This window comes from Balaenoptera acutorostrata, chromosome 5 (genome assembly GCF_949987535.1).
Source record: "Balaenoptera acutorostrata chromosome 5, mBalAcu1.1, whole genome shotgun sequence".
Taxonomy (NCBI): Eukaryota; Metazoa; Chordata; class Mammalia; order Artiodactyla; family Balaenopteridae; genus Balaenoptera; species Balaenoptera acutorostrata.
This window is the reverse complement of record NC_080068.1, coordinates 91,060,250-91,085,552: the sequence shown is the minus strand read 5'-3', so window position 1 is coordinate 91,085,552 and position 25,303 is coordinate 91,060,250. Positions and strand designations below refer to the sequence as shown.

General features: G+C 37.7%; 1 protein-coding gene across 4 annotated transcripts in view; it reads left to right on the top strand.

The window, feature by feature from the left end:
• LOC103008006 (recombining binding protein suppressor of hairless) overlaps positions 1–25,303 on the top strand; it is a 129,064-nt gene that overhangs the window by 40,061 nt on the left and 63,700 nt on the right. The window contains exon 2 of one of the 4 annotated variants that reach the window (XM_057546816.1): positions 2,886–3,068. The exons of the other annotated variants lie outside the window; for them this stretch is intronic. Coding sequence (XP_057402799.1) covers positions 3,052–3,068 — 17 coding nt within the window. The 5' untranslated portion in view covers positions 2,886–3,051. The remainder of the gene's footprint in view (positions 1–2,885; positions 3,069–25,303) is intronic. 4 annotated transcript variants of the gene reach the window in all.

The following is a 25,303-nucleotide window of genomic DNA, read 5'->3' as shown; positions in this document are numbered from 1 at the left end:
CTTAACCACTGCGCCACCAGGGAAGTCCCTGATGAAGATTTGTTAAATAACTATTTAATTTCTTCCTGTAACAGTTTTGAACCCTTAAATATGGTAATTCTGCAAAATTTTGTTTCAGCAATTTAAAAAATGGTTTCTTTGGGTCATCTAACTTGTTACCGAAAACACTGGTGTAGTAGTTCTGTTGATCACTTCTGCAGGCAGTTTTGGAATGCAACGTGAGTGCTGGTTTCTATTCAAATTTGAAGTTACTTAGGAGTTTCCTGTCCTTAATTTGGGGAATTTTTCCAGTGCTTTTTGTTACTCTTAGTTTAATCATGGTTTGAAGCATTGTAGAGAGCTGACCATCTACTCTCTCTCTCTCTCTTTTTTTTAATTACTGATAATCTGACTGAATGGCCTCACCTCCCTCACCTAATAAATGGTTTGCTTCCTATGAGGCTAAGACTGGTAGCAGTCCATGGGGAAACATGGTAGTGCACCCTCTTAAGGAAAGTAACTTTTATGCTTATTTTTGTTTTGTCAACTAAAATTTATATTGGTAACTACCATGATTTACAAGTCAACTTTAAAAGATCTTCAAGTGCATAACGTCATGAAAAAACTGGATCTCATTTGTAGGAATCAAATGAACTTTCTGATTTGAGTTATTAAATATGATTCTAAACCTTCTTAGTGGCTTTATTGAATGTGCATATAGTCTCTTGTTAAACCATAGCTAAAAAATCTGTTTATATATACTGACTACATTTTGAGTAAACAGCATTTATAAAATTAGATTATTGCTAGATCAGCCAGGTTGAAAAATAAAACTTAAGTTTGGACTTGATTTCTTCTGATTGCTTCTGGGAGATAGATTGGCATAGCAACGTGAGTGTGAATTTTAGAGTTGGACGTATGAGAGGGAATATCTGACCAACCTCTTTCAGTCTCAGATGCATTATGTTGAACAGATTAATGCTTAAATGTCCATGAGCCTCAATCTCCTCACCTGTAAAAGGAGGCAACTAGTCAGTCTTATGAGTGGTAAATCAGGATAAAATAAAATACCATTAAGTCCCTAGCATGATTCTTGGCATATTGTTAACAAATGTTAGCCCCAGTACCACCTCCTTCCTCCAGCAATATTTTACAAAAATGTTCCATAGAACAAGTGTTGAAATTCCAGCTAGAGGGTCTAGATTGAAGTCCTAGTTCTTTTCTCATATTGCGTGTTTTCTTTGGTCAGTCACTTGACCACAGAGTGTCAGTTTTCTCCTCTGTAAAATGGCGTTATGAAAAATTAAATGAGATAATGAGTAAGTGTTACAGACCTAGGCTTTTATTCTTTCCTTTATTATCTAATGTATTTATATCTTGCCTTGTTTCCCAGTGATTAACATCATTCTTTATGTGCAAGGGAGGAACTGTACTTCAGGAACATTAACCTGATAGTCCAGAGTTTATTTGGAGGAACAGAGTGAAGGAAACAATGTGGGTTTCCTTCCAGGAGGTTGTAGCATACATAGAGCCTTTGAAAGGTTTTAAGCTGGAGGGGGAAGGGTAGGGGGTTGCACTAAAGCAGTAAAATGATCAGTTTTAAAGATGGTTGTGGCTACAGTGATTTCATTGGACCAGGGCCCTTGTTTCTGTTCTTCCTTAGTATTTTCCCACCTACCCTGGTAGAATTCTTTCTTGTATTCAATTATGCCACCATTACCAGCTTTCTGAAGAGTGACCTACATTTTGTAATCTGTATTCCCTACAACCTGCAATAAATCTAAATCTCAGGAATATGTAATTTTTCTGATAGTGGACCTAAAAAGTTTTCATCAGTTGAATCTACCCTTTCAAACAGGGAATCATTTCTCTTTCTCTTAGCACGTACTTTTTAGCTCTAGCTGGGAAACTTTGTCGTCTTCCATTCCTTGTCTATTAACCTTTGCACGAGCTGTCCCACAAACCCAAAGTACAACAAACCTCTCCCAGCTACTTTCTTTCCTTGGAAGCCCCTTTTATTGCTTGCTTTTATTAAAAGTTTCCTATCAAGTCATCCTAAAGTAATGTTAACTGCTTTATGATATAAATGTATCTGTATTACTGATAATTTATCAGTTTTACTTCCTTTGTGTAGGTTGAGTATTCGTTCATTCTTGTGACTATAGAGTGCCAAACTTGAAGCAGAAGTAGAGTGAATTCTTAGACTTAAAATATGATACATAGACTTCTTACTGTATCATTTAAATAATGAAGTGTTTTTAATGTTTTCATGTAAGAAAGGTGGAGTGGAGTGAGGAGGAAGGAGGAATCAGGTAACCTGTCAAGGCAATCAGAGAGAAGCACTAAAACCTGATAGTTAGCCATGGATCTGTTCATTTATCTGCATGCTCTTCATAGAAGTAAGCTTTAGAAACTGTAACTTTTTACAGTTTAATGACTTCCATGGAATTAAAATGATTCAGTAATATTAACACCAGAAGGGGCATTGTTTGAAGGAATCCCTGTTGTGTCTATTAATGAGTTCCCTTTTATGCAGGTGTGTGGGTGGTTTCCAGCTCTCATTCAACAAAGAATAGAATAGTTGGTCAGAGGTGAACCTGGCACCTACCAAGTATTCAGACCTGTCTTTTAGGTTGTTTTCATTCCTTGAGAAGAAAACTGAAGAATCAGTTGGGGTAAAGAGATTTGTGGGCTTTGGATAGATCTCTATAAAGCAAGGGCTGTCACTCTGACCACTAAGCATGTACTCCTCATTCACATGAGGGTCATATTAAAAATGACAGTGTTAGTGGTAGTAGCAGTAGCTGCTTTGTTTTTCTTAGCTGTGGCAGCAGTTAACACAGTGCACTCACTAGTGGCTTAACATACCAACACTTAAGTCCTTATTTTTTGTTTTTGTTTTTAAGTCATTGAAATTATGAAACTATCATTCAAATGGAAGCATTATAGTTCTTCGGAACCATTATGATCTCAAAAGGAAAGGAGAATGATACAGATACACTGGCTGAGGTGTTTTGAGGTGCATCGAAGTGTTCCAGCCTGTGGCTTACCTTAACATGTTCTTGAAGTACCATGGCGTGGATTAAAAGGTATGCTTTAGAAATCTTCCGGTGGCCCCAAGGTCATGCGTAGAGTGAACACTCATGGTTCTATATTTAATTATTGCATATTTTAAGATATTTTAATATTTAGATTGCAGATGTGGTTATGGATTTATGGCAAAAGTATTTTGTGTTGTAAAAAAAACATGTATCACAAGCTTGTTGAGTGATTTTTTTCCCCCCCTTTTTGAGATATGGTTATAGGAGGCACTAGGGTAGATATTTTTGCTAGATTTTAATAGTAATGGGCTATAGTTTCTTTCACGAAATAGTTTAGGGATTATTCATATGTTAGTCTGTAATTATCTTTCTGGTTTACATCATAGACTAGTTTCTCTGTAGTGCTGTCATTTCATGGTAGCCTGAACAGGAAATAATTGGATACAGTTCTTCAGTTGGAGTATTAATTTGACCAAACGAAATAATTTTTACTTGGACCATTTATAGTTTGTGCTTGTTTTTGTCTTTTACAAAGAATTTTTACTGAGAGGAAAATGAGTGATTCTTTACTAATACTGTGATTGTTGTCTCTTCACCACCATATGTATACAGTTAATCTTTCATGTGTTTGTGGTTATGTAGTCCCACTGTTACTTGTGGTTGCTAGTAGTGGTAATTCTAGGCTTCATATTACCCACTTAACCATCAAAAATCTTTAAGGTTTTTATGTTCATAACATTTTATTTGAGTGATGTAGTCAAAACCATTTCTTAATGATTGGAAACCTTGGAAACCTCCTAATTTTGTACTGTTTGCTTGCTACTGAATGTTTTCTTGGGGTAGTGGAAGTGAATCAACCACTAGAATGTTGAGTTCATAATGTTACATCGGGTTCATAATTCTTTATCTTCTAGGTAATGAAGGAAAATATGTTGGGAAGATAGATGTCATGGATATATAAATGTAATAGAAATACGTTGGTGCGGCCTGTAATTTTTATCATTTAGTCTACCTTATGTTAAGATCCTTTTGATGTGTCAGCAGTTAAATTATTAATGGAATTTAGTTATTAAACCTAAGACAAAACTGCTTTTTATTAAATTCTGGTCTATAATGACAGTGAATCAAGTTTCGAGGTGAAGTCAGCTGCCTATTAACCAAGGTCAACCAGGTATTTTATGTCCAATATAACAGTGTCTGCTCTCCAAAAAGATCTTTTCTTTGCTTGGAGATGCATTGGTATTTGATACATTGTTTACAAAATATATTTCTCCATAATATTTGCCACTTCAACTTAAAAAAAAAATCTCTTTTTAGGGTAGTACTTGGGCATCTGTTTGTTTTGTTTTAATGCCACAGAGGATTCTTGATGCACAGCCAGATTTGGGAACTCCTTTCTCTTTGGAAGAGTTTATAACTTAGTGGTTAAGAGCTTAGATTCTGTGGCCAGCTGATCTGTGTTTCAAATCTGGCACTACTTTTTTTGTTTTGACAGGTTGAAAGAATGATCTGGAAAAAAAATAAACTTGTGTATTAAAAATATAATACCGTAATTATATAATTATATATTACATTATATATGTGTGTGTATATGTATGTATATATATACACACACATATATGTAAATAAATTCCATACACATTTAGTGTAGGATTGAGCATGCAAGAAGCCAGTGTTAGATTAACAGTGATGATGATGATTTATTTTTTATTTTTTATTTTAAATTTATTTTATTTTATTTATTTTTGGCTGCGTTAGGTCTTTGTTGCTGCCCGCGGGCTTTCTCTAGTCGCGGCGAGCGACACTTCGTTGTGGTGTGCGGGCTTCTCATTGCGGTGGCTTCTCGTTGCAGAGCACGGGCTCTAGGCGCGTGGGCTTCAGTAGTTGTGGCTCGCGGGCTCTAGAGCACAGGCTCAGTAGTTGTGGCGCACAGGCTTAGTTGCTCTGCAGCATGTGGGATCTTCCCGGACCAGGGCTCAAACCCATGTCCCTTGCATTGGCAGGTGGATTCCCAACCACTGCGCCACCAGGGAAGCCTGATGATGATTATTAAATGCCAGATCAGGAACCTCTTTTTTGTGGGGAGAGATGCTATTACGTTATTTCTTTTCCTGAATCTTATACTTTCTTCTATGATCTTCCTAGAGTTAAATAAACAATCACTCTAATGTTTTCAATTCTTTGAGCTTTTTCTCATCAGTGAAAGAAGATGGCCACTAGAGACTGGTAATTTATCTCTGGTCCTCTTATCCAGCTAGGTCGATTTGTGTGTCCTCTAAAGCTGTGTTTTTCAAATTGCAGGTTTCAACCCATTCATTACTGGGTCAAGAACACGATTTAGTTGGTTAAGAACTCGATTTAGTGGGGGGTTACGATCAGCATTAAGACATGTATTGTAATAGAAAATAAAATCAGTGCAGTGAATGTAGAAAAGAGCATTTAAAAAAAAAACTTGTTTCATTTTTTAAAAAAAGCTGAAATAAGCAAGATACATGCACATTTATGTGTATGTTGCTTGGATCGTTTTGGTTCCACTAAATGTATGCCTCCCATAGTCACAGATGTCCCTGAGATGTGGTATTAGGTTTATATTGTTTTTCCTTGCTGAGAAAAAGTGACCAGGATAGGTTCCAGTCTGTGGCTTCTAATGGTATGACATACTCTCTATATCATCTTCAAGGATCTCCCTACCATGCTTTGCATTTGAAGTGAAGTTTATTTCAGGGGAATATCTAAGGAGCAGGGAGAAAAGGGGAACATAATAGCAGCAGCTGTTGAGTGACATTAACTAAGGATATTTTATCAAGTAGAGTAATCTAGTAAACTGCCCCTTGGCATGCATTCTGTTAATGTGTTAATCAACTCATAGATCAGTGGTTTTCAAACTGCCAGTGGTAGCCCATTCTGGAGTCAGTTTAATAAGTTTCTGCCCTCCCCTACTCCCCCCCACCCTGCAAATTATATGAAGCAGAAAAGAACAGAATAGGAAATGTCATGAATGGATCATATGATATAGTTCTGTAAAACTCTTGTTTTGAGGGTATGTATGTGTACTGCATTGCAGACCTAAGTTCTGGTAATGATCAACTGGGAAACTGTATGGCACTCAGCCTTATGAATCTATATTGCCAAACTGACCTGAGCCAGAGAAGACTTCAGATACCTAAAACAGGATTGTTAGCTCAGTAGTTTTCTCTCTGACAGTAGGAAACAGTTAGCTATGAAACCTTGTTTTTGTTTTTTGTTGTGTTATTTGGGGCGTGTGTGTGTATGTGTTTTCTTGCTTGCCCTTGTAAATATTTAAAGGCTCATAGGTAAGAAATTTATAATATTTCCTAGTTGTGAAGGAATTTACTTTCTTTGCATTGATGAAAATGACCCATGCAATTAAAAAAGTACAAAAAAACTGATGATACATACTAAAATCCACCCACTTCATTTTCCCATTCCTTATATCTTAGGACTTTTTCATATACCAGGTGCTTCTTTACTTCAGAAGGTAAATATAAAAGTTTAATGTTGCAAAAAAAAAATTAACCTTAAATTAGATATGTCACAAATATTTAAGGTAGCCGAATGTTAGAACTTCTGTTTTTGTGAGGATTTTGATAATATTTAAAATTTTATTTTTCTTGGATTAGTGCCTCTGCCTATTCCAGTGTCCTTATAACAGCAGAGATTTGCTTTACAGATATATTGAGGATGATCACAGAGTTTCTGGTGAATATTTTTTTTTTTTTTTAAAGTTTTTACTTGATTTTATTTATTTATTTATTTATTTCTGGCTGTGTTGGGTCTTCGGTTCGTGCGAGGGCTTTCTCCAGTTGCGGCAAGCGGGGGCCACTCTTCATCGCGGTGCGGGGACCGCTCTTCATCGCGGTGCGCGGGCCTTTCTCTATCGCGGCCCCTCCCGTCGCGGGGCACAGGCTCCAGACGCGCAGGCTCAGCAATTGTGGCTCACGGGCCCAGCTGCTCCGTGGCATGTGGGATCTTCCCAGACCAGGGCTCGAACCCGTGTCCCCTGCATTAGCAGGCAGATTCTCAACCACTGCGCCACCAGGGAAGCCCCTCTGGTGAATATTTTTTAAAAAATAAAGCTTCAGAGTAGGACAGTATCAGCATATTCATGTTTAAGATTGTGTTTGAAATACAGTTTCCTCCTTCCTAGAAAACAATACGAGAATGAAGATTTCTGGTAAATTGTTTCACAACAATGGAATTTGTACATTAGTTTTCTACACTTGGGAGTTGAACAATGGGTAAAATCTTTGCCAAAATAAGAGGCCAAAAGATAATAAGTACAATTCATGTTTCTCTGCAAGTTCTTGGAAATTGAGTCAAAAAAACATATATAGTTCCTGCTCTGAATTGGGTATGATGTATTAAACCTAGAAATTATCTTTTGGAATTACAGAAGGTAGGTAAAGAAATCCCACCTCCCTCCCGCCCCGTGGGTTAACTGCCTTCATGATGGTGGCTTGTCTTTGCGTCAGTGCGTAAAGACATACTGTTGCTAGTGATGCGGGCGGGGAACAAGAGCCTGTGGATTCAGAGAATGGTAGAGTTGAATCCCTTTTTTCTATTACTGTTTCCCCAAGTGCCCCCCCCCACACCCCAACCTGGTCTTCTCCCAGACTGTCCAACCTTTTCTCCTCTTATCAGTAGCACTGCTTAGCTTTTCATCATTATTTCAGTTATATTTACTTCCAGCGTCATCACTTTCTGCCTCACGCTGCTTATCCTGTTGAGTGCAAGGTTTCGTGTTGTCATCTTGTGGCATTTGTTTGTGCACAACTGTGTTCCTTTTACTTTGGTTATCATAACACACAAGAGCAGCTTGTCATCTTTTTCTTTCAAAGATTTTTCCTCCTAAAGCGTAGTTTATTTTTTTATTTTAAAAAATATTTATTGATTTATTTGGCTGTGCCGGGTCTTAGTTGTGGCAGGCGGGATCTTAGTTGTTGCTAGTGGGATCTTTTGTTAGTTGCAGCATGCGGGATCTTTAGTTGCGGCACATGGGATCTAGTTCCCTGACCAGGGATTGAACCTGGGCCCCCTGCACAGGGAGCACGGAGTCTTAGCCACTGGACCACCAAGGAAGTTCCTGAAGTGTAGTTTAGGAAGAAACTAAACTACTTTCTAGTTTAGTTGACCAAGAACTGAGAGTACTGACCGGAGGCAGCACCCCAACCGCATGTCTACAATTAGAAGAAAGAGCATGTTATAAATTACTGGGTCAGCTGTTAGATATGGCTCCAGTATACTTTTGGTTACTGAAAACAAGTCAAAAACACCCTCTAAGAATGAAGATTAGATTATTTGAGAGTATTTTAAAAGATGTTTTAGATTCTGAAGATAACAAAGTTTAAAAAATCTTTTACGTATATGGTAGTATTGTTAGAATTAGGCACTTTCTCAAACTAATTTGTATTTCATTACTTTGAAAAATAATACTGTTTTGCATTTTTATGGGATCTGGGATATCTATTAAAAGAGTGCTTTAGAACCCATCTCCAGTATGAACCTAATTGAAAAGTGGTATATGCTGTGTCAGTAATTGTCATGAAAATCAGGAATCTCTTTCTTTTGAAAAATACAGTGAAGTCAGTTGATCTTGTACTGTTGAATTGTTAGGGACTTATGAGGAGTGTAGGTAGTTGAGCAGGAAAATGTGCATGCATTCTTCCTTTGAAATGCCAAACTTGTCACTTCAATGAGAAGTACAGCTTTCATTATGGAGACCATATCTTCTGTAGCCAGCTTCCTACACCTCAGAATGAGTGAGCTCTGTGAGGCTCTGATAGCTGATGAAGAGGGAACGGCAATTAAAATCATACATCTTTAACAGACCTCCACAAGTTTTTGGGTGTTGCTTTAACAATTATCAGATCAACATACAATCTTGAAAGATAATGACTGAAAATGTGCTAGTTTAGCAGACAGTGGTCAGGAAGGGCAACTGCCTCCTTCCCCCTGCCCCTTAATTATTTGTTATAAGGAATCCTGGGGTTTCCTGGGGTGGGGAGATAGGACAGAAAACACTTTCAAAGCATTTACTTTGATTGAGTGCTTTTGTGTTTTATCACAGCAATGGGTGGGTGAAGGTGATTAATAATGTACATACAAGTGCTGGTGATAGCAGCTAGATTAATTGTGTGCATGAAATTTAATTTTATTAGAATTCCTTTATTGTTGAAATTCCTGTGGAAAAAGTACTCTGTGAGAAATTCTAGCCTAGGCGCAGGGATAGGGCAGAGGCAGGTAACATAAATATATAAAACAGGTGTGACTTGGAACAGGTAGAATCCACTGAAAGCATTCACTTTTGAAATAAAAGCTGTAGCTTCCTCTGCAGGGAGCCAGTTTCCAATCCTACTCCTCCCCAACCCCCACCCCTCTACATTATACAGATTTTTATTTTGTTGACTCCTGTATCCCCAGCCCCAGGACAGTGACTAGTCATAGCAGGTACTCAGTAAATATTTCTCCAGTTGCGGCGAGTGGGGGCTACTCTTCGTTGTAGTGCGTGGGTTTCTCATTGCGGTGGCTTCTCTTGTTGCAGAGCATAGGCTCTAGGTGCGCGGGCTCAGTAGTTGTGGTACGCGGGCCCAGCAGTTGTGGCTCACGGGCTCTAGAGCGCAGGCTCAGTAGTTGTGGTGCACGGGCTTAGTTGCTCCACAGCATGTGGGATCTTCCCGGACCAGGGATCGAACCCGTGTCCCCTGCATTGGCAGGTGGATTCTTAACCACTGTGCCACCAGGGAAGTCCCTAGATTTTTAAGACATGCATCTGTCCTGTCATGGCAGAACATGCCATTCTTTTTTTTTTTTAAAGATTTTTTTGATGTGGACCATTTTTTAAAATTAATTAATTTATTTATTTATGGCTGTGTTGGGTCTTCGTTTCTGTGCGAGGGCTTTCTCTAGTTGTGGCGAGCGGGGGCCACTCTTCATCGTGGTGCGCGGACCTCTCACTATCGCGGCCTCTCTTGTTGTGGAGCACAGGCTCCAGACGCGCAGGCTCAGTAATTGTGGCTCACGGGCCCAGTTGCTCCGCGGCACGTGGGATCCTCCCAGACCAGGGCTCGAACCCGTGCCCCCCTCATTGGCAGGCACACTCTCAACCACTGCGCCACCAGGGAAGCCCCAACATGCCATTCTTTTATTAACTAACCTCTTAATTTACAAATAGAATGAGTGGATATGTAAGGAGGTAGTCTTACTTTTTAAAAATTTTTATTTATTATTTTATTTTAAAAAATTTTATTTATATATTTTTGGCTGTGTTGGGTCTTCTTTGCTGCGCGGGCTTTCTCTAGCTGTGGTGACGGGGGCTTCTTTTGTTGCAGAGCATGGGCTCTAGGCGCGTGGGCTTCAGTAGTTGTGGCTCGTGGGCTCTAGAGCACAGGCTCCATAGTTGTGGTGCACGGTCTTAGTTGCTCCGTGGCATGTGGGATCTTTCTGGACCAGGGATCGAACCCATGTCCCCTGCATTGGCAGGTGGACTCTTAACCACTGTGCCACCAGGGAAGTCCCTAGTCTTACCTTAATTGTACAGTTTTGTCGTCAGTTAGCTCTTTTGTGAGTTGGGGTTTGTAAGTCTAAAGGCTGAGAAAATCTGAGTGCATAATAGCTAACATTTAGTGGGTATTGCACTTACAAAATGCCCCTTTTCAAGTGTTTTACAGGTATTAACTCGATCTTCACACAGCTCTCCAAGTTGTTACAATTAACTTTCCTATTTTACAGATGTGGAGACTGAAGAAACTCTAGAATAACTATGAAAGGGCTGGAGTGTTTTCTTTGTTAGAAAGTCCTGAACTTTGGGGGAGTAAAACTTGGAAATAGTTTACACAATAATTCAACATATTTTTCTCACAGTGGTAGACATCCAAGTGTGAGATTTTTTTATAGGGAAAGACGTTTGTGATCTGTGCTCATATCCCACAGAAGAAAAGCTTTGTATTTGAACGAAAACATTTCCATATTAGGTATTGACCAGATTTGGTTTGTTAGGAGGTGGACCGTTGCCCTTTTATGGCCACTAGACACTCCATTGCTCTCTTTGTCTCTTCAACTTGGTGGCCTCTGACACTTCCTCAAGCAATCTTTTTTTCCTCTTCCATCTTTTTTACTGCTCTCTTACACTGCAGTGTTCTCTCTTCTTTCTTCTTTCCTACCTCTCAGCCCTCTCTCTCCCTCATTTACATGCAACCTAAATGAATAAGAACACTAGCTCTACATTCTTACTGTTTAGAGTAATATGTGAATGTGCTTTTTTTTTTAACATCTTTATTGGAGTACAATTGCTTTACAATGATGTGTTAGTTTCTGCTGTATAACAAAATGAATCAGCTGTACATATACATATATCCCCATATCTCCTCCCTTTTGCGTCTCCCTCCCACACTCCTTATCCCACCCCTCTAGGTGGACACAGAGCACCGAGCTGATCTCCCTGTGCTATGCGGCTGCTTCCTACTAGCTGTTTATTTTACATTTGGTAGTGTATATATGTCCATGCTACTCTCTCACTTCATCTTAGCTTACCCTTCCCCCTCCCTGTGTCCTCAAGTCCAGTGAATGTGCTTTTGAGTCCGAGAACCTGGCAAGCCAAGTGAGAAATGAGGATGCTATGAAAACAGCATAGAATGTAGGTCCTAGGAAGTTGTCCAAAAGTGAAGAGGGCCGACTCAGGACAAAATAATATTCCTCTTTCAGAATAAACAGTCGTTGAGTATAATGGCCAGACAAGTAGGATTAATTTCTTGAGAGGAATACTGGAAACAAGCCAAGGCATTGATGGATATCCAGGAAAACAGTCAGCAATTAGAATGACCCCCCTTTGACTTTGATTTTCATTCCAGAGTCCAAATTTATTCTTAGAATTAAGGATTTAACTTCAGTCTTAAACTATCCTTCATACCTAAGAGCTACTACCATTTTAAAAGCCCAGGACGTTAATTTGTTAATGGCATCATTATTATTGTCTTACACATAATGGATCTTATATTAGTACTTGCTTATTGTTATTGTAGTAAAAAATTGCCTGCGTGAAATTGCTCAAGACTTACACCTGGTGTATGCAAGTTTTCCTAGCAATTAGTTTGACTCAACAAAATTACATGAAAAAACATAAACTTCTAAGGACCTCTTTTCAGCTGTATTGTTTGTAGCCCCATTTAGGTCTTGATACCACTTCCTAATAGAATCTGTCAACAACATCGATTATCACTTTTTTGAAGTGTCAGCATGCCACATTAAACTACATTGCTGTTGTAGAGCGAGTAACAGTAATTACCTGTAGCATGGTATCTTTGCAGGGCATTCTCTATGGGAAAAGTAGACAGTTTCATTAGGGTGAGGAAATTAATCATTATTTTAGCTCTTTGGACTTGGTAAAATAGTTAATTCCTTTTTCTCCTCATTATAAAATTTGTGAAGTTAGTATGAACTCGTTTGGTGGACCATTTATAATTTTCTCCTCCACTGTAGAAAATAACTTTTTAGACATTTCAGATCAGTTTGTTCATAATCATTTGTTAATTCAAAATAGTTGGTCTAAATAATATTATAGTTTAAGAGCTACGATTTCATGACAGTTCTTTGTTTTGTTATCCTTTTTTTAACAGATGACTTGCTATTGTTATGGTTCATTCATTTAGTGAGCACACACTGTGTACAGAATTGCATTTGAAAACTTAATATTTTATGCAGTTGAGTCAACTTTAATTATGAACAGTACATGCTTATAGCGTTGGGCATATTTCTCTAATGTACACTTCTGCCATTAAAAAAAAAATTTGTCCAGCATAAAAGTTACGGCCTAAAAAATCCCCTGTGCATCTTCAGTTTATTATGGAAACAGGTTGGCATTGTCTTCATTACTGGGATACTTATAATTCTTTAAAGGCTCTAGATTTGACTAATTCCTAGAGCTGTTAACACAGTCAGATTTTCCTGGTTTATTTAAATGTGGCATCATTCTGTATTCTCTAGTTGGATTACTACAGCATTTCATCCTTGAGAATCAGCAGTTTTGGTTTGCTGAGAAATAGTTTACAGGTTAAGAAGTGATTTTTCTGAAACATTTAAATAAATTTTCATATGATACGTGGTTTGTTTAATGGAAAAAAGCAAATAGAAATTAATTTATAAGTGAATTGGGGAAAAAACAATTATTTTGCGAAGGCAAAGAAAAGTGGTTTAAAGACTAGACTATGGCTTCCTTATATATTTATATGTAATCTTCAACCTTAGTATGATCAGTGTGTAATCAGAAACGGGAAAGTCCTACCTTGCGACTTTTTGAGCTTCAGTTTTCCCTTCTAAGTTTGAAATAATGCCTATCAGAATTGTTAATGAGAGTTAAATGAGAGCATATAAAAGCAGATATATTCTGTTTGTTTTTATGTGCTTGTCTGTTTTACTACATGAGGCCCATTTAGGATCCTATGGATATAAAAGTTGTAATAAGAGCTTCATCTAACCTTATGGAATCAGGGAGTGGAGATATAGAAGATAATTTGGGAATGCAGCTGATAGCATTTGTCAATGAATTGCTTGTGATGGAAGGCAAGAATGAGGGGAAGAGGTCAATAATACTAGTACTGTAGAGAAGAGAGACCACCATGTCTTTAGGGAACATGCATGTGTAGAAGTTGGTAAGAAAGGAATGTTAAGAATTAGCTGCTGCAATGGAGCAGCTCATCTTTAAAGAAAAACTGTGCCTTCCTATTTTCTAGTTAGACAACGCATGTTAGGGCAGTTGACTAGCCAGTTAACTAGTAAATTTGTAACACAACAGCTTTGCAGTTTGCATAATTTGAATTTATAGCACAGCAAAATAACCAAGTAAATATATAGCATGAATGTCCCAAACTGTGACAGTTAAGTCTACACCTGCTAAGAGTATAGACTTGTTTTCCTCATTGCTGCTATCAAATCCCAAGGCTTTTGCCTCCTGTTCTAGTGTTTTACTCCTATAATTTACTCATTGTCTATACTTTCATTCACTTTATGGTGATTCTCAATTCAGAATCTTTCTTTTGCCTGTGCCGAGCCAAGGCTCCTCAGATGGTTGTTGAAGTATTAGGCTGCCTCTTGTACCACCCAAGGCAAAGCAGTATGCTGTCAGATTTTGTACCATCAACCTCCGTGCCTGTGCTGTGTATTCCCCTTGCAGAGCCCCATGGCCTCCTTGTGAGGCTTGCGTGAGCAGATGCTAGCTGCTGGGCCTGTCTTTTTGGTCCTAGCAGTGTATGAAAGCACGACAGGTTAATGGCTCAGATAAGGTTTGGCAGAAAAGCCATTCTTTAAGCTTTGAATTGTGGTTAAGACCACTTCTTCAGAGTGGTTTTTGGCTTTACCACAAATGTAGGTTTGATCGTTATAACATGACGTGATAACAGAAAGTTAAGTTACGGTTCAAAAGAAATGTATTGTTTTGGGTATAAACACTCAAGCAGAAAGGCATTTCCTTATTCATGCAGTGGTGTTATAAAAAATGTTCTGGAAATCTTTTCTTCCCTATTCTGAATATACGAATTTTGACCATTTTATTATTGTTGTTTATTGAATAGTCTCCCTTCACTGTCCTATTTTGCATGTTTTAAAATGATAATTGCCATCTTTTATTTTTTTCCCTTAGGGACAGGCTTCTTTGAAAAGGTTTAACTCCTTGTAAACCTGAATCGTAGCCTTTCCTTTATGAATTAGACCTTATTTTGGCTACACATCCATAAATGTTCTGGTCTGTGTTATTTAAAAGGGAAATAAAAGGCAGATGCACTGCAGAATTCAAATACTTTAGAATACCAAACTGTATCCTAGAGGTTTGGCTGTTTAAGAAATTGGCCAAAAAATGGTTTGATAGAGGTTGGGCTGGTACCATCTTTATAATTTTTAGAAAATTGAAGATGTCTATGTATTCTTGGTCCTTTTCAACTCAGAAAAAAATGTACTTTGCGAAATTATGATTAATAGTGTAGACACTATCACATGAACAGTATAACATACTGTCTGTGCAGGGAATATGAAAGAGTAATCATCAAAAATTTGACATACAGATATGTGTGAACATGTGTGTCTGTTTATGCAATAGCTAAGGTATGGCTCCCACAGCGGATGTCTTTAGATTTCCTGAATTTTATGCATTTATAGCTTTAGAAAAGATTTTTTCACTTTCTAGTAATCAAAGAAAAAATTATCCTTTACACTTATAAAATGTAGTCAGTAGCGGAAGTATTGGGAGCGTAATGAAAGAAGGTTTCCTTTCTGGTTTTTTGTTGACCCCTCACTGAAGCAAAACAGGTCTATACTATAGCATAGAAACTTTTAGGGTCAGTTAGTACATTTTACAATCTTTTCATAATTTTTATATTCATACCTCTTCATATGTTAGTATCCAGAATTGAACTGTAATTAAATTCTATCTTACTGCAGAGTATATGGAAAATCATGGACATTATACTCTAGTTACATTTTTGTTTGAATTTTATTTTTTTATACAGTAGGTTCTTATTAGTCATCCATTTTATACACATCAGTGTATACATGTCAGTCCCAATCCCCCAGTTCATCACACCACCCCCCCCCCCACCCCCCACTGCTTTCCCCCCTTGGTGTCCATACGTTTGTTCTTTACATCTGTGTTTCTATTTCTGCCCTGCAAACTGGTTCATCTGTACCATTTTTCTAGCTTCCACATATATGCGTTAATATACGATATTTGTTTTTCTTTTCCCGACTTACTTCACTCTGTATGACAGTCTCTAGATTCATCCAGGTCTCTACAAATGACCCAATTTCGTTCCTTTTTATGGCTGAGTAATATTCCATTGTATATATGTACCACATCTTCTTTATCCATTCGTCTGTCGATGGGCATTTAGGTTGCTTCCATGACCTGGCTATTGTAAATAGCGCTGCAGTGCACATTGGGGTGCATGTGTCTTTTGTTTTTTGTTTGTTTGTTTTTTTTTGCATGTGTCTTTTTGAATTATGGTTTTCTCTGGGTATATGCCCAGTAGTGGGATTGCTGGGTCATATGGTAATTCTATTTTTAGTTTTTTAAGGAACTTCCATACTGTTCTCCATAGTGGCTATATCAATTTACATTTCCACCAACAATGCAAGAGGGTTCCCTTTTCTCCACACTCTCTCCAGTATTTGTTGTTTGTAGATTTTCTGATGATGCCCATTCTAACTGGTGTGAGGTGATACCTCATTGTAGTTTTGATTTGTATTTCTCTAATAATTAGTGATGTTGAGCAGCTTTTCATGTGCTTCTTGGCCATCTGTATGTCCTCTTTGGAGAAATGTCTGTTTAGGTTTTCTGCCCATTTTTTGATTGGGTTGTTTGTTTTTTTAATATTGAGCTGCATGAGCTGTTTATATATTTTGGAGATTAACCCTTTGTCTGTTGATTCGTTTGCAAATATTTTCTCCCATTCTGAGGGTTGTCTTTTCATCTTGTTTGTAGTTTCCTTTGCTGTGCAAAAGCTTTTAAGTTTCATTAGGTCCCATTTGTTTATTTTTGTTTGTATTTCCATTACTCTAGGAGGTGGATCAAAGAAGATCTTGCTGTTACTTATGTCAAAGAGTGTTCTTCCTATGTTTTCCTCTAAGAGTTTTATAGTGTCTGGTCTTACATTTAGGTCTCTAATCCATTTTGAGTTTATTTTCGTGTACGGTGTTAGGGAGTGTTCTAATTTCATTCTTTTACATGTAGCTGTCCAGTTTTCCCAGCACCACTTATTGAAGAGACTGTCTTGTCTCCATTGTATATCCTTGCCTCCTTTGTCATAGATTAGTTGACCATAGGTGCGTGGGTTTATCTCTGGGCTTTCTATCCTGTTCCATTGATCTATATTTCTGTTTTTGTGCCAGTACCATACTGTCTTGATTACTGTAGCTTTGTAGTATAGTCTGATGTCAGGGAGTCTGATTCCTCCAGCTCCGTTTTTTTCCCTCAAGGATGCTTTGGCTATTCGGGGTCTTTTGTGTCTCCATACAAATTTTAAGATTTTTTGTTCTAGTCCTGTAAAAAATGCCATTGGTAATTTGATAGGGATTGCATTGAATCTGTAGATTGCTTTTGGTAGTATAGTCATTTTCACAATATTGATTCTTCCAATCCAAGAACATGGTATATCTCTCCAACTGTTGGTATCATCTTTAATTTCTTTCAACAGTATCTTTTAGTTTTCTGCCTACAGGTCTTTTGCCTCCCTAGGTAGGTTTATTCCTAGGTATTTTATTCTTTTTGTTGCAGTGGTAAATGGGAGTGTTTCCTTAATTTCTCTTTTAGATTTTTCATCAGTAGTGTATAGGAATGCAAGAGATTTCTGTGCATTAATTTTGTATCCTGCAACTTTACCGAATTCATTGATTAGTTCTAGTAGTTTTCTGGTGGCATTTTTAGGATTCTGTATGTGTAGTATCATGTCATCTGCAAACAGTGACAGTTTTACTTCTTCTTTTCCAATTGTATTCCTTTTATTTCTTTTTCTTCTCTGATTGCCATGGCTAGGACTTCCAAAACTATGTTGAATAATAGTGGTGAGAGTGGACGTCCTTGTCTTGTTCCTGATCTTAGAGGAAATGCTTTCAGTTTTTCACCATTGAGAATGATGTTTGCTGTGGGTTTGTCATATATGACCTTTATTATGTTGAGGTAGATTCCCTCTATGCCCACTTTCTGGACAGTTTTTATCATAAATGGGTGTTGAATTTTGTCAAAAGCTTTCTCTGCATCTGTTGAGATGATCATATGGTTTTTCTTCTTCAATTTGTTAATATGGTGTATCACATTGATTGATTTGCGTATATTGAAGAATCTTTGCATCCCTGGGATAAATCCCACTTGATCATGGTGTATGATCCTTTTAATGTGTTGTTGGATTCTGTTTGCTAGTATTTTGTTGAGGAGTTTTGCATCTATATTCATCAGTGATATTGGTCTGTGATTTTCTTTTTTTTGTAGTATCTTTGTCTGGTTTTGGTATCAGGGTGATGGTGGCCTCATAGAATGAGTTTGGGAGTTTTCCTTCCTCTGCAATTGTTTGGAAGAGTTTGAGAAGAATGGGTGTTAGCTCTTCTCTAAATGTTTGATAGAATTCACCTGTGAAGCCATCTGGTCCTGGACTTTTGTTTGTTGGAAGATTTTTAATCACAGTTTCAATTTCATTACTTGTGATTGGTCTGTTCATATTTTCTGTTTCTTCCTGGTTCAGTCTTAGAAGGTTATACCTTTCTAAGAATTCGTCCATTTCTTCCAGGTTGTCCATTTTATTGGCATATAGTTGTTTCTAGTAGTCTCTTATGATGCTTTGTATTTCTGCAGTGTCCGTTGTAACTTCTCCTTTTTCATTTCTGATTTTATTGATTTGAGTCCTCTCCCTCTTTTTCTTGATGAGTCTGGCTAATGGTTTATCAATTTTGTTTATCTTCTCAAAGAACCAGTTTTTAGTTTTATTGATCTTTGCTGTTGTTTTCTTTGTTTCTATTTCATTTATTTCTGCTCTGATCTTTATGATTTCTTTTCTTCTGGTAACTTTGGGTTTTGTTTGTTCTTCTTTTTCTAGTTCCTTTAAGTGTAACGTTAGATTGTTTATTTGAGATTTTTCTTGTTTCTTGAGGTAGGCTTGTATAGCTATAAGCTTCCCTCTTAGAACTGCTTTTGCTGCATCCCATAGGTTTTGGATCGTCGTGTTTTCATTGTCATTTGTCTCTAGGTATTTTTTTATTTCCTGTTTGATTTCTTCAGTGATCTCTTGGTTATTTAGTAACGTATTGTTTAGCCCCCTTGTGTTTGTGCTTTTTACATTTTTTTCACTGTAATTGATTTCTAATCTCATAGCGTTGTGGTCAGAAAAGATGCTTGATATGATTTCAGTTTTCTTAAATTTACTGAGGCTTGATTTGTGACCCAAGACGTGATCTATCCTGGAGAATGTTCCATGCACACTTGAGAAGAAAGTGTAATCTGCGGTTTTTGGATGGAATGTCCTATAAATATCAATTAAATCTATCTGGTCTATTGTTGCATTTAAAGCTTGTGTTTCCTTATTAATTTTCTGTTTGGATGATCTGTCCATTGGTGTAAGCGAGGTGTTAAAGTCCCCCACTATTGTGTTACTGTCGATTCCCTGTTTTAGAGCTGTTAGCAGTTGCCTTATGTGTTGAGGTGCTCCTATGTTGGGTGCATATATATTTATAATTGTTATATCTTCTTCTTGGATTGATCCCTTGATCATTGTGTAGTGTCCTTCCTTGTGTCTTGTAACACTCTTTATTTTAAAGTCTATTTTATCTGATATGAGTATTCCTACTCCAGCTTTCTTTTGTTTTCTTTTTGCATGGAATATATTTTTCCATCCCCTCACTTTCAGTCTGAATGTGTCCCTAGGTCTGAAGTGTGTCTCTTGTAGACAGCATATATATGTGTCTTGTTTTTGTATCCATTCAGCAAGCCTGTGTCTTTTGGTTGGAGCATTTAATCCATTCACGTTTAAGGTAATTATCGATGTGTATGTTCCTATTACCATTTTCTTAATTGTTCTGGGTTTGTTTTTATAGGTCCTTTTCTTCTCTTGTGTTTCCCACTTAGAGAAGTTCCTTTAGCATTTGTTGTAGAGCTGGTTTGATGATGCTGAATTCACTTAGCTTTTGCTTGTCTTTAAAGCTTTTGATTTCTCCATCAAATCTGAATGAAATCTTTGGTGCGTAGAGTAATCTTGGTTGTAGGTTCTTCCCTTTCATCACTTTAAGTATATCATGCCACTCCCTTCTGGCTTGTAGATTTTCTGCTGAGAAATCAGCTGTTAACCTTACGGGAGTTCCCTTGTATTTTATTTGTCATTTTTCCCTTGCTGCTTTCAATAATTTTTCTTTGTCTTTAATTTTTGCCACTTTGATTACTATGTGTCTCGGCGTGTTTCTCCTTGGGTTTATCCTGTATGGGACTCTCTGCACTTCCTGGACTTGGGTGGCTATTTCCTTTCCCATGTTAGGGAAGTTTTCAACTATCATCTCTTCAAATATTTTCTCGGGTCCTTTCTCTCTCTCTTCTCCTTCTGGGACCCCTGTAATGTGAATGTTGTTGTGTTTAATGTTGTCCCAGAGGTCTCTTAGGCTGTCTTCATTTCTTTTCATTCTTTTTTCTTTATTCTGTTCTGCAGCAGTGAATTCCACCATTCTGCCTTCCAGGTCACTTATCTGTTCTTTTGCCTCAGTTATTCTGCTATTGATTCCTTGTAGTGTATTTTTCATTTCAGTTATTGTGTTGTTCATCTCTGTTTGTTTGTTCTTTAATTCTTCTAGGTCTTTGTTAAACATTTCTTGCATCTTCTGGATCTTTGCCTCCATTCTTTTTCCGAGGTCCTGGATCATCTTCACTATCATTATTCTGAATTCTCTTTCTGGAAGGTTGCCTATCTCCACTTCATTTAGTTGTTTTTCTGGGGTTTTATCTTGTTCCTTCATCTGGTACATAGCCCTCTGCCTTTTCATCTTGTCTATCTTTCTGTGAATGTGGTTTTTGTCCCACAGGCTGCAGGATTGTAGTTCTTCTCGCTTCTGCTGTCTGCCCTGTGGTGGATGAGGCTATCTCTCTAGTTACGTTTTAAACCAAATTTAACATTGTGTCAGTTTGGGCAAGGTAATTTCTAAGCTGATCTGTGTAATGAGGATAATAGCACCTACCTTAATAAGGTTGACGTGTGTGTGTGAAGTGAGATATGCATGCACAGTGCATAGCCTGATGCTGCTGTTGTAGTGTATTCTGTATGCATAGGGACCATGTTTCTTATTTGCTGTTGTATGTTCCAAGTGTCTACTACAGTGCCTAACATACAGTAGGCACTTTAATATGTGTTAAATGTTAATGAAAGAACAAAGGAGTGAGACTGTAAGAAAACAATTAATTATGCCACTTTCTCTGTCCTTCTCCTACATCTTGGTTTTAGTTGAGGGAGGCATAGGAAGCCAGTTTAAAAATTAACAGTAGGGGGGGCTTCCCTGGTGGCGCAGTGGTTGAGAATCTGCCTGCTAATGCAGGGGACACGGGTTCGAGCCCTGGTCTGGGAAGATCCCACATGCCACGGAGCAGCTGCGCCCGTGAGCCACAATTGCTGAGCCTGCGCGTCTGGAGCCTGTGCCCCGCGACGGGAGGGGCCGCGATAGAGAAAGGCCCGCGCACCGCGATGAAGAGCGGTCCCCGCACCGCGATGAAGAGTGGCCCCCGCTTGCCGCAACTGGAGAAAGCCCTCGCACGAACCGAAGACCCAACACAGCCAAAAATAAATAAATAAATAAATAAATAAATAAATAAGAAAATCCTTTAAAAAAAAAAAAAAAATTAACAGTAGGAAGATTCTAATCCTAGTACACATTCAGCCTTTTTCTGTGACACTGAATAATTAGTGATTTTTTTAAAAAAATGCATACTCTGGAATAGATTTGTCCCAACAGAGGACCATAGTTGATCCTGATTTTTTGCCTACTAATTAGGAGAGGAGATTGTAAATTCTGATCTGCAGTTTGGATGGAGAGAAGAAGACCAATTTTGTCAGGACTTATACCCTTATACTAACCTTTCTTGATATGAAATACATACCTTCTGGAATGGTATAGCCAAGGACTAGAAATCACCGGCTTCTAAATTTTGATGTTAAAATAAAATCCGAAGACAATAGGAATAAAGTCTAGGAAAGAACTTTTTTTCAAAACCATCCATTCATTCAAGAAACTTAGATATTTATATATCTAGAAATGTATTTATCAATTAAAGTAATATACCTACAGAAAAGCAAAGCACACAAATCATAAATGTACAATAAAGTAAATTTTCACAAAGTGAATATACATGGGTGACCATCACACAGATGAAGTTACAGAATATTACTAGCTCTTCAGGGACCCTTCTTATAGCTCCTCCTAGTGTCTGTACCTTTCTCTCAAAGGTAACCTGTATTCTTGTGAGCACAGTAGATTTAGTTTTGCTTTTTTTTTTTTTAATTTCATATAAATAGAATCATACAATTTTTGTACCTTTTTGAGCCTGACTTCTTTTTCTAGTAATCAACATTATTGCATATGTAATGATAATTTGTTCACTTTCATTACTGAATAGCACTCTATTGTATGATTATTCTATAATTTATTTGATCCTTTGACAGTGGTCATTTGAGTTTCTGATTGGGGTTATTATGTCTGATGATGCTGTGGACATTGTTGTAGATGTCTGTTGGTACCCATGTATACACATTTGTGGGGGTATAGCATTCTGACTACTTTTGAACATGTGCAGTAATAATCTCAAGTCAACAAGCATGTATTTTAAACTGTTGTCAATGGTTTATCAGTATCACTATATTCTCAGGTGTACTTTCATTAAGGAAAAGTCTTGGGCCTTCACGTACCACCTAATTGCATGATGTTGCTTCTGAGGCTATTCCATTCCACAGGCTGAATCAATTAATTTAGAGAGAGGTCCACTGGACCTAACTTTTACAGGGAAATATTTTTTTCTACTCATATTTTCCTTGTGATGGGAGCTAAGTAGTATAATTCTGGTCTCTCTCTACCAAGTTTAATCCTTTGATTCCTCAACAGTTACTTGGAAATTTTTATTTCTAGGGTGTTAGGAATCAATATAGAGCCCAGCTTTAAAATTGCAAAGTCTATTGGCTTAGTAGCTTTCTTTTTTAACTGAAAATCACCTATTTTTCCATAGGTTGTTAATTCCATGGGGGCAAGAACTTACTTTGAGAGGCCTCCTGAAATGTAACTTATTCATCTTCCTCATATCCTTCCCCACTAAAAATCTCTTTGGCCCTCTCTGCTATAGTCAAGCTTCCCTACCAGAAACCATTGATGGTCACTTCTTGGGGATCTGATCTCTCAGTGCCAAACACCTGTCCTGAACAGTGGTTAGCATGTAGGTAACTGGACCCCTTCCTAGATAAATGAACTACACACTAAATGTTGCATACCTTTTCAAGAATAGGACCCAAGGAGAACAGGTGAAGACATCCTATTATGGATAGTTATAATCTATGGCTTTTTAAATTTCATTTTAGATAAGGGGATAAGGGGGGGGGGAAGTCCCATTTACTTTTATTGGCTTTTTTTTTTCTTCTTTTTTTTTTAAAGTCTCACTAGGATTGGAAAGAGCATTTCAAAAGATGAGAGAAAATTAATAACTTCTGATTAGTATCAGATTTCTTTCTTCCTGCAAAGAATTTTCAAATGACCTCAGAGAACTGACAACCTTAACATCTTTGGCAGAAGTTTTGTGGAGAAAAAAGATCTTCACTGCTTATAATTTGAGGTGGGGGTGAGAAGTAATGGGGGGGTGCAATGGCAAAAACTGTGTGATTTCATCTCATGTACAAGCTGCTTTCCATGATCACTTGGCATTTTCCATGGGAGATGTTCAGCCCCAAACAGTCTTTGATGGATTGTTTGCATGCTTTCTGGGCTGCCCTACCTTGGGAAGTGTAGATTCTAGGACAGATTTCTCTCTTTCCTTTTGTATCTTTGCCTTGATGGTAGTAGGAACCATTTCTATATATATACATACACTTCTCATGTTTTTCTTTTGTTTGTTGTGGCACCCACTTGTTTGTTTTTTCTAAGTTACTGGGCAGCTGCCGCCACCTAACCTGGCGGTAACATAGGATACCCCTCAAAGCTGAGCTGTTATCCCTCACTAAGCCATAGTTTAAGCAAAACTAAATGTACTACTTGAGGGGTAGAATATATATAAAACATAAAATTTACCATTTTAAACATTTTTAAGTGTACAGTTCAGTTGCATTAAGTACATTCATATTATTGCACAACCACCATCACCATCCATCTCCAAAACTTTTTCATCTTCCCAAACTGTACCCATTAGACAATAACTCTCCATGCTCCCTTACCCTCACCCCTGGCATCAGTCCCTGGAAACCACCATTCTACTGAATTTGAATACTCTAGGTCCCTCATATAAGTGGAATCATAGGATATTTGTCCTTTTGTGTCTGTCTTATTTTATTTAGCACAATATATTCAAGGTTCATCCATGTTGTACGTAGCATATGTCAGAATTTTTTTTAAGGTGGAATAATATTTAATTGTATGTGTATACCACATCTATCCATCCATCGGTGGGCATTTGGGTTATTTCCACCTTTTGCCTATTGTGAATAATGCTGCTCTGAACATTGGTGTACAAGTATCTATTTGAAGTTCTGCTTTTAATTCTTTTGGGTATATACCCAGAAGTGGAATTGCTAGATCATGTAGTAATTGTACATTTAATTTTGGAGATATTGCCATACTGTTTTCCACAGTGGCTGCACCATTTTATATTTCCACCAGCAACATACAAGGGTTCAAATTTTCCCACATCCTCACCAACACTTGTTATTTTTTGTTTTTTTTTTTGATAATAGGCATCCTGATGGGTGTGAAGTGGTATCATTACGGTTTTTTTTTTTTTTTTTTATAATTTTTATTTTTTATTTATTTATGGCTGTGTTGGGTCTTCGTTTCTGTGCGAGGGCTTTCTCTAGTTGTGGCAAGCGGGGGCCACTCTTCATCGCGGTGCGCAGGCCTCTCACTATTGCGGCCTCTCTTGTTGCGGAGCACAGGCTCCAGACGCGCAGGCTCAGTAGTTGTGGCTCACGGGCCCAGTTGCTCTGCGGCATGTGGGATCTTCCCAGACCAGGGCACGAACCCGTGTCTCCTGCATTGGCAGGCAGATTCTCAACCACTGCGCCACCAGGGAAGCCCTCATTACGGTTTTGATTTGCATTTCCCTAATGATTAGTAATGTTGAGCTTCTTTTATGTGCTTATTGGCTATTTGTATATCTTCTTGGAGATACATATCTTCTTATCTCTTCAAGTCCTTTGCCTATTTGTAAATCAGGTGTTTGATTGTTGAGTTATAGTTCTTTATGTATTCTGGATATTAATCTCTTTGTGAGATGTATGATTAATTATATATATTTTAAAGCAATATAGATATGTATTTGTTTTGAAGGGCCTATTTCAGTTTTACCATATTTGTTAGGGTAAATATTCAGTAATCCACTCTTGAAGCAGTAGTGGTGTTTTGTCCATATTTGTTAGGGCAGATATTCAGTAATCCACTCTTGAAGCCGTAGTGGTGTTTTGTCTAGTGCTTACTCAGTGCCTAGAACTCTTTTTGGTGCTGTACACTTAGGAACTTTTTAAATTCTTGCAAGAATCCTATATGGACATGTTTCATCTGTGTTTTCAGTTGAG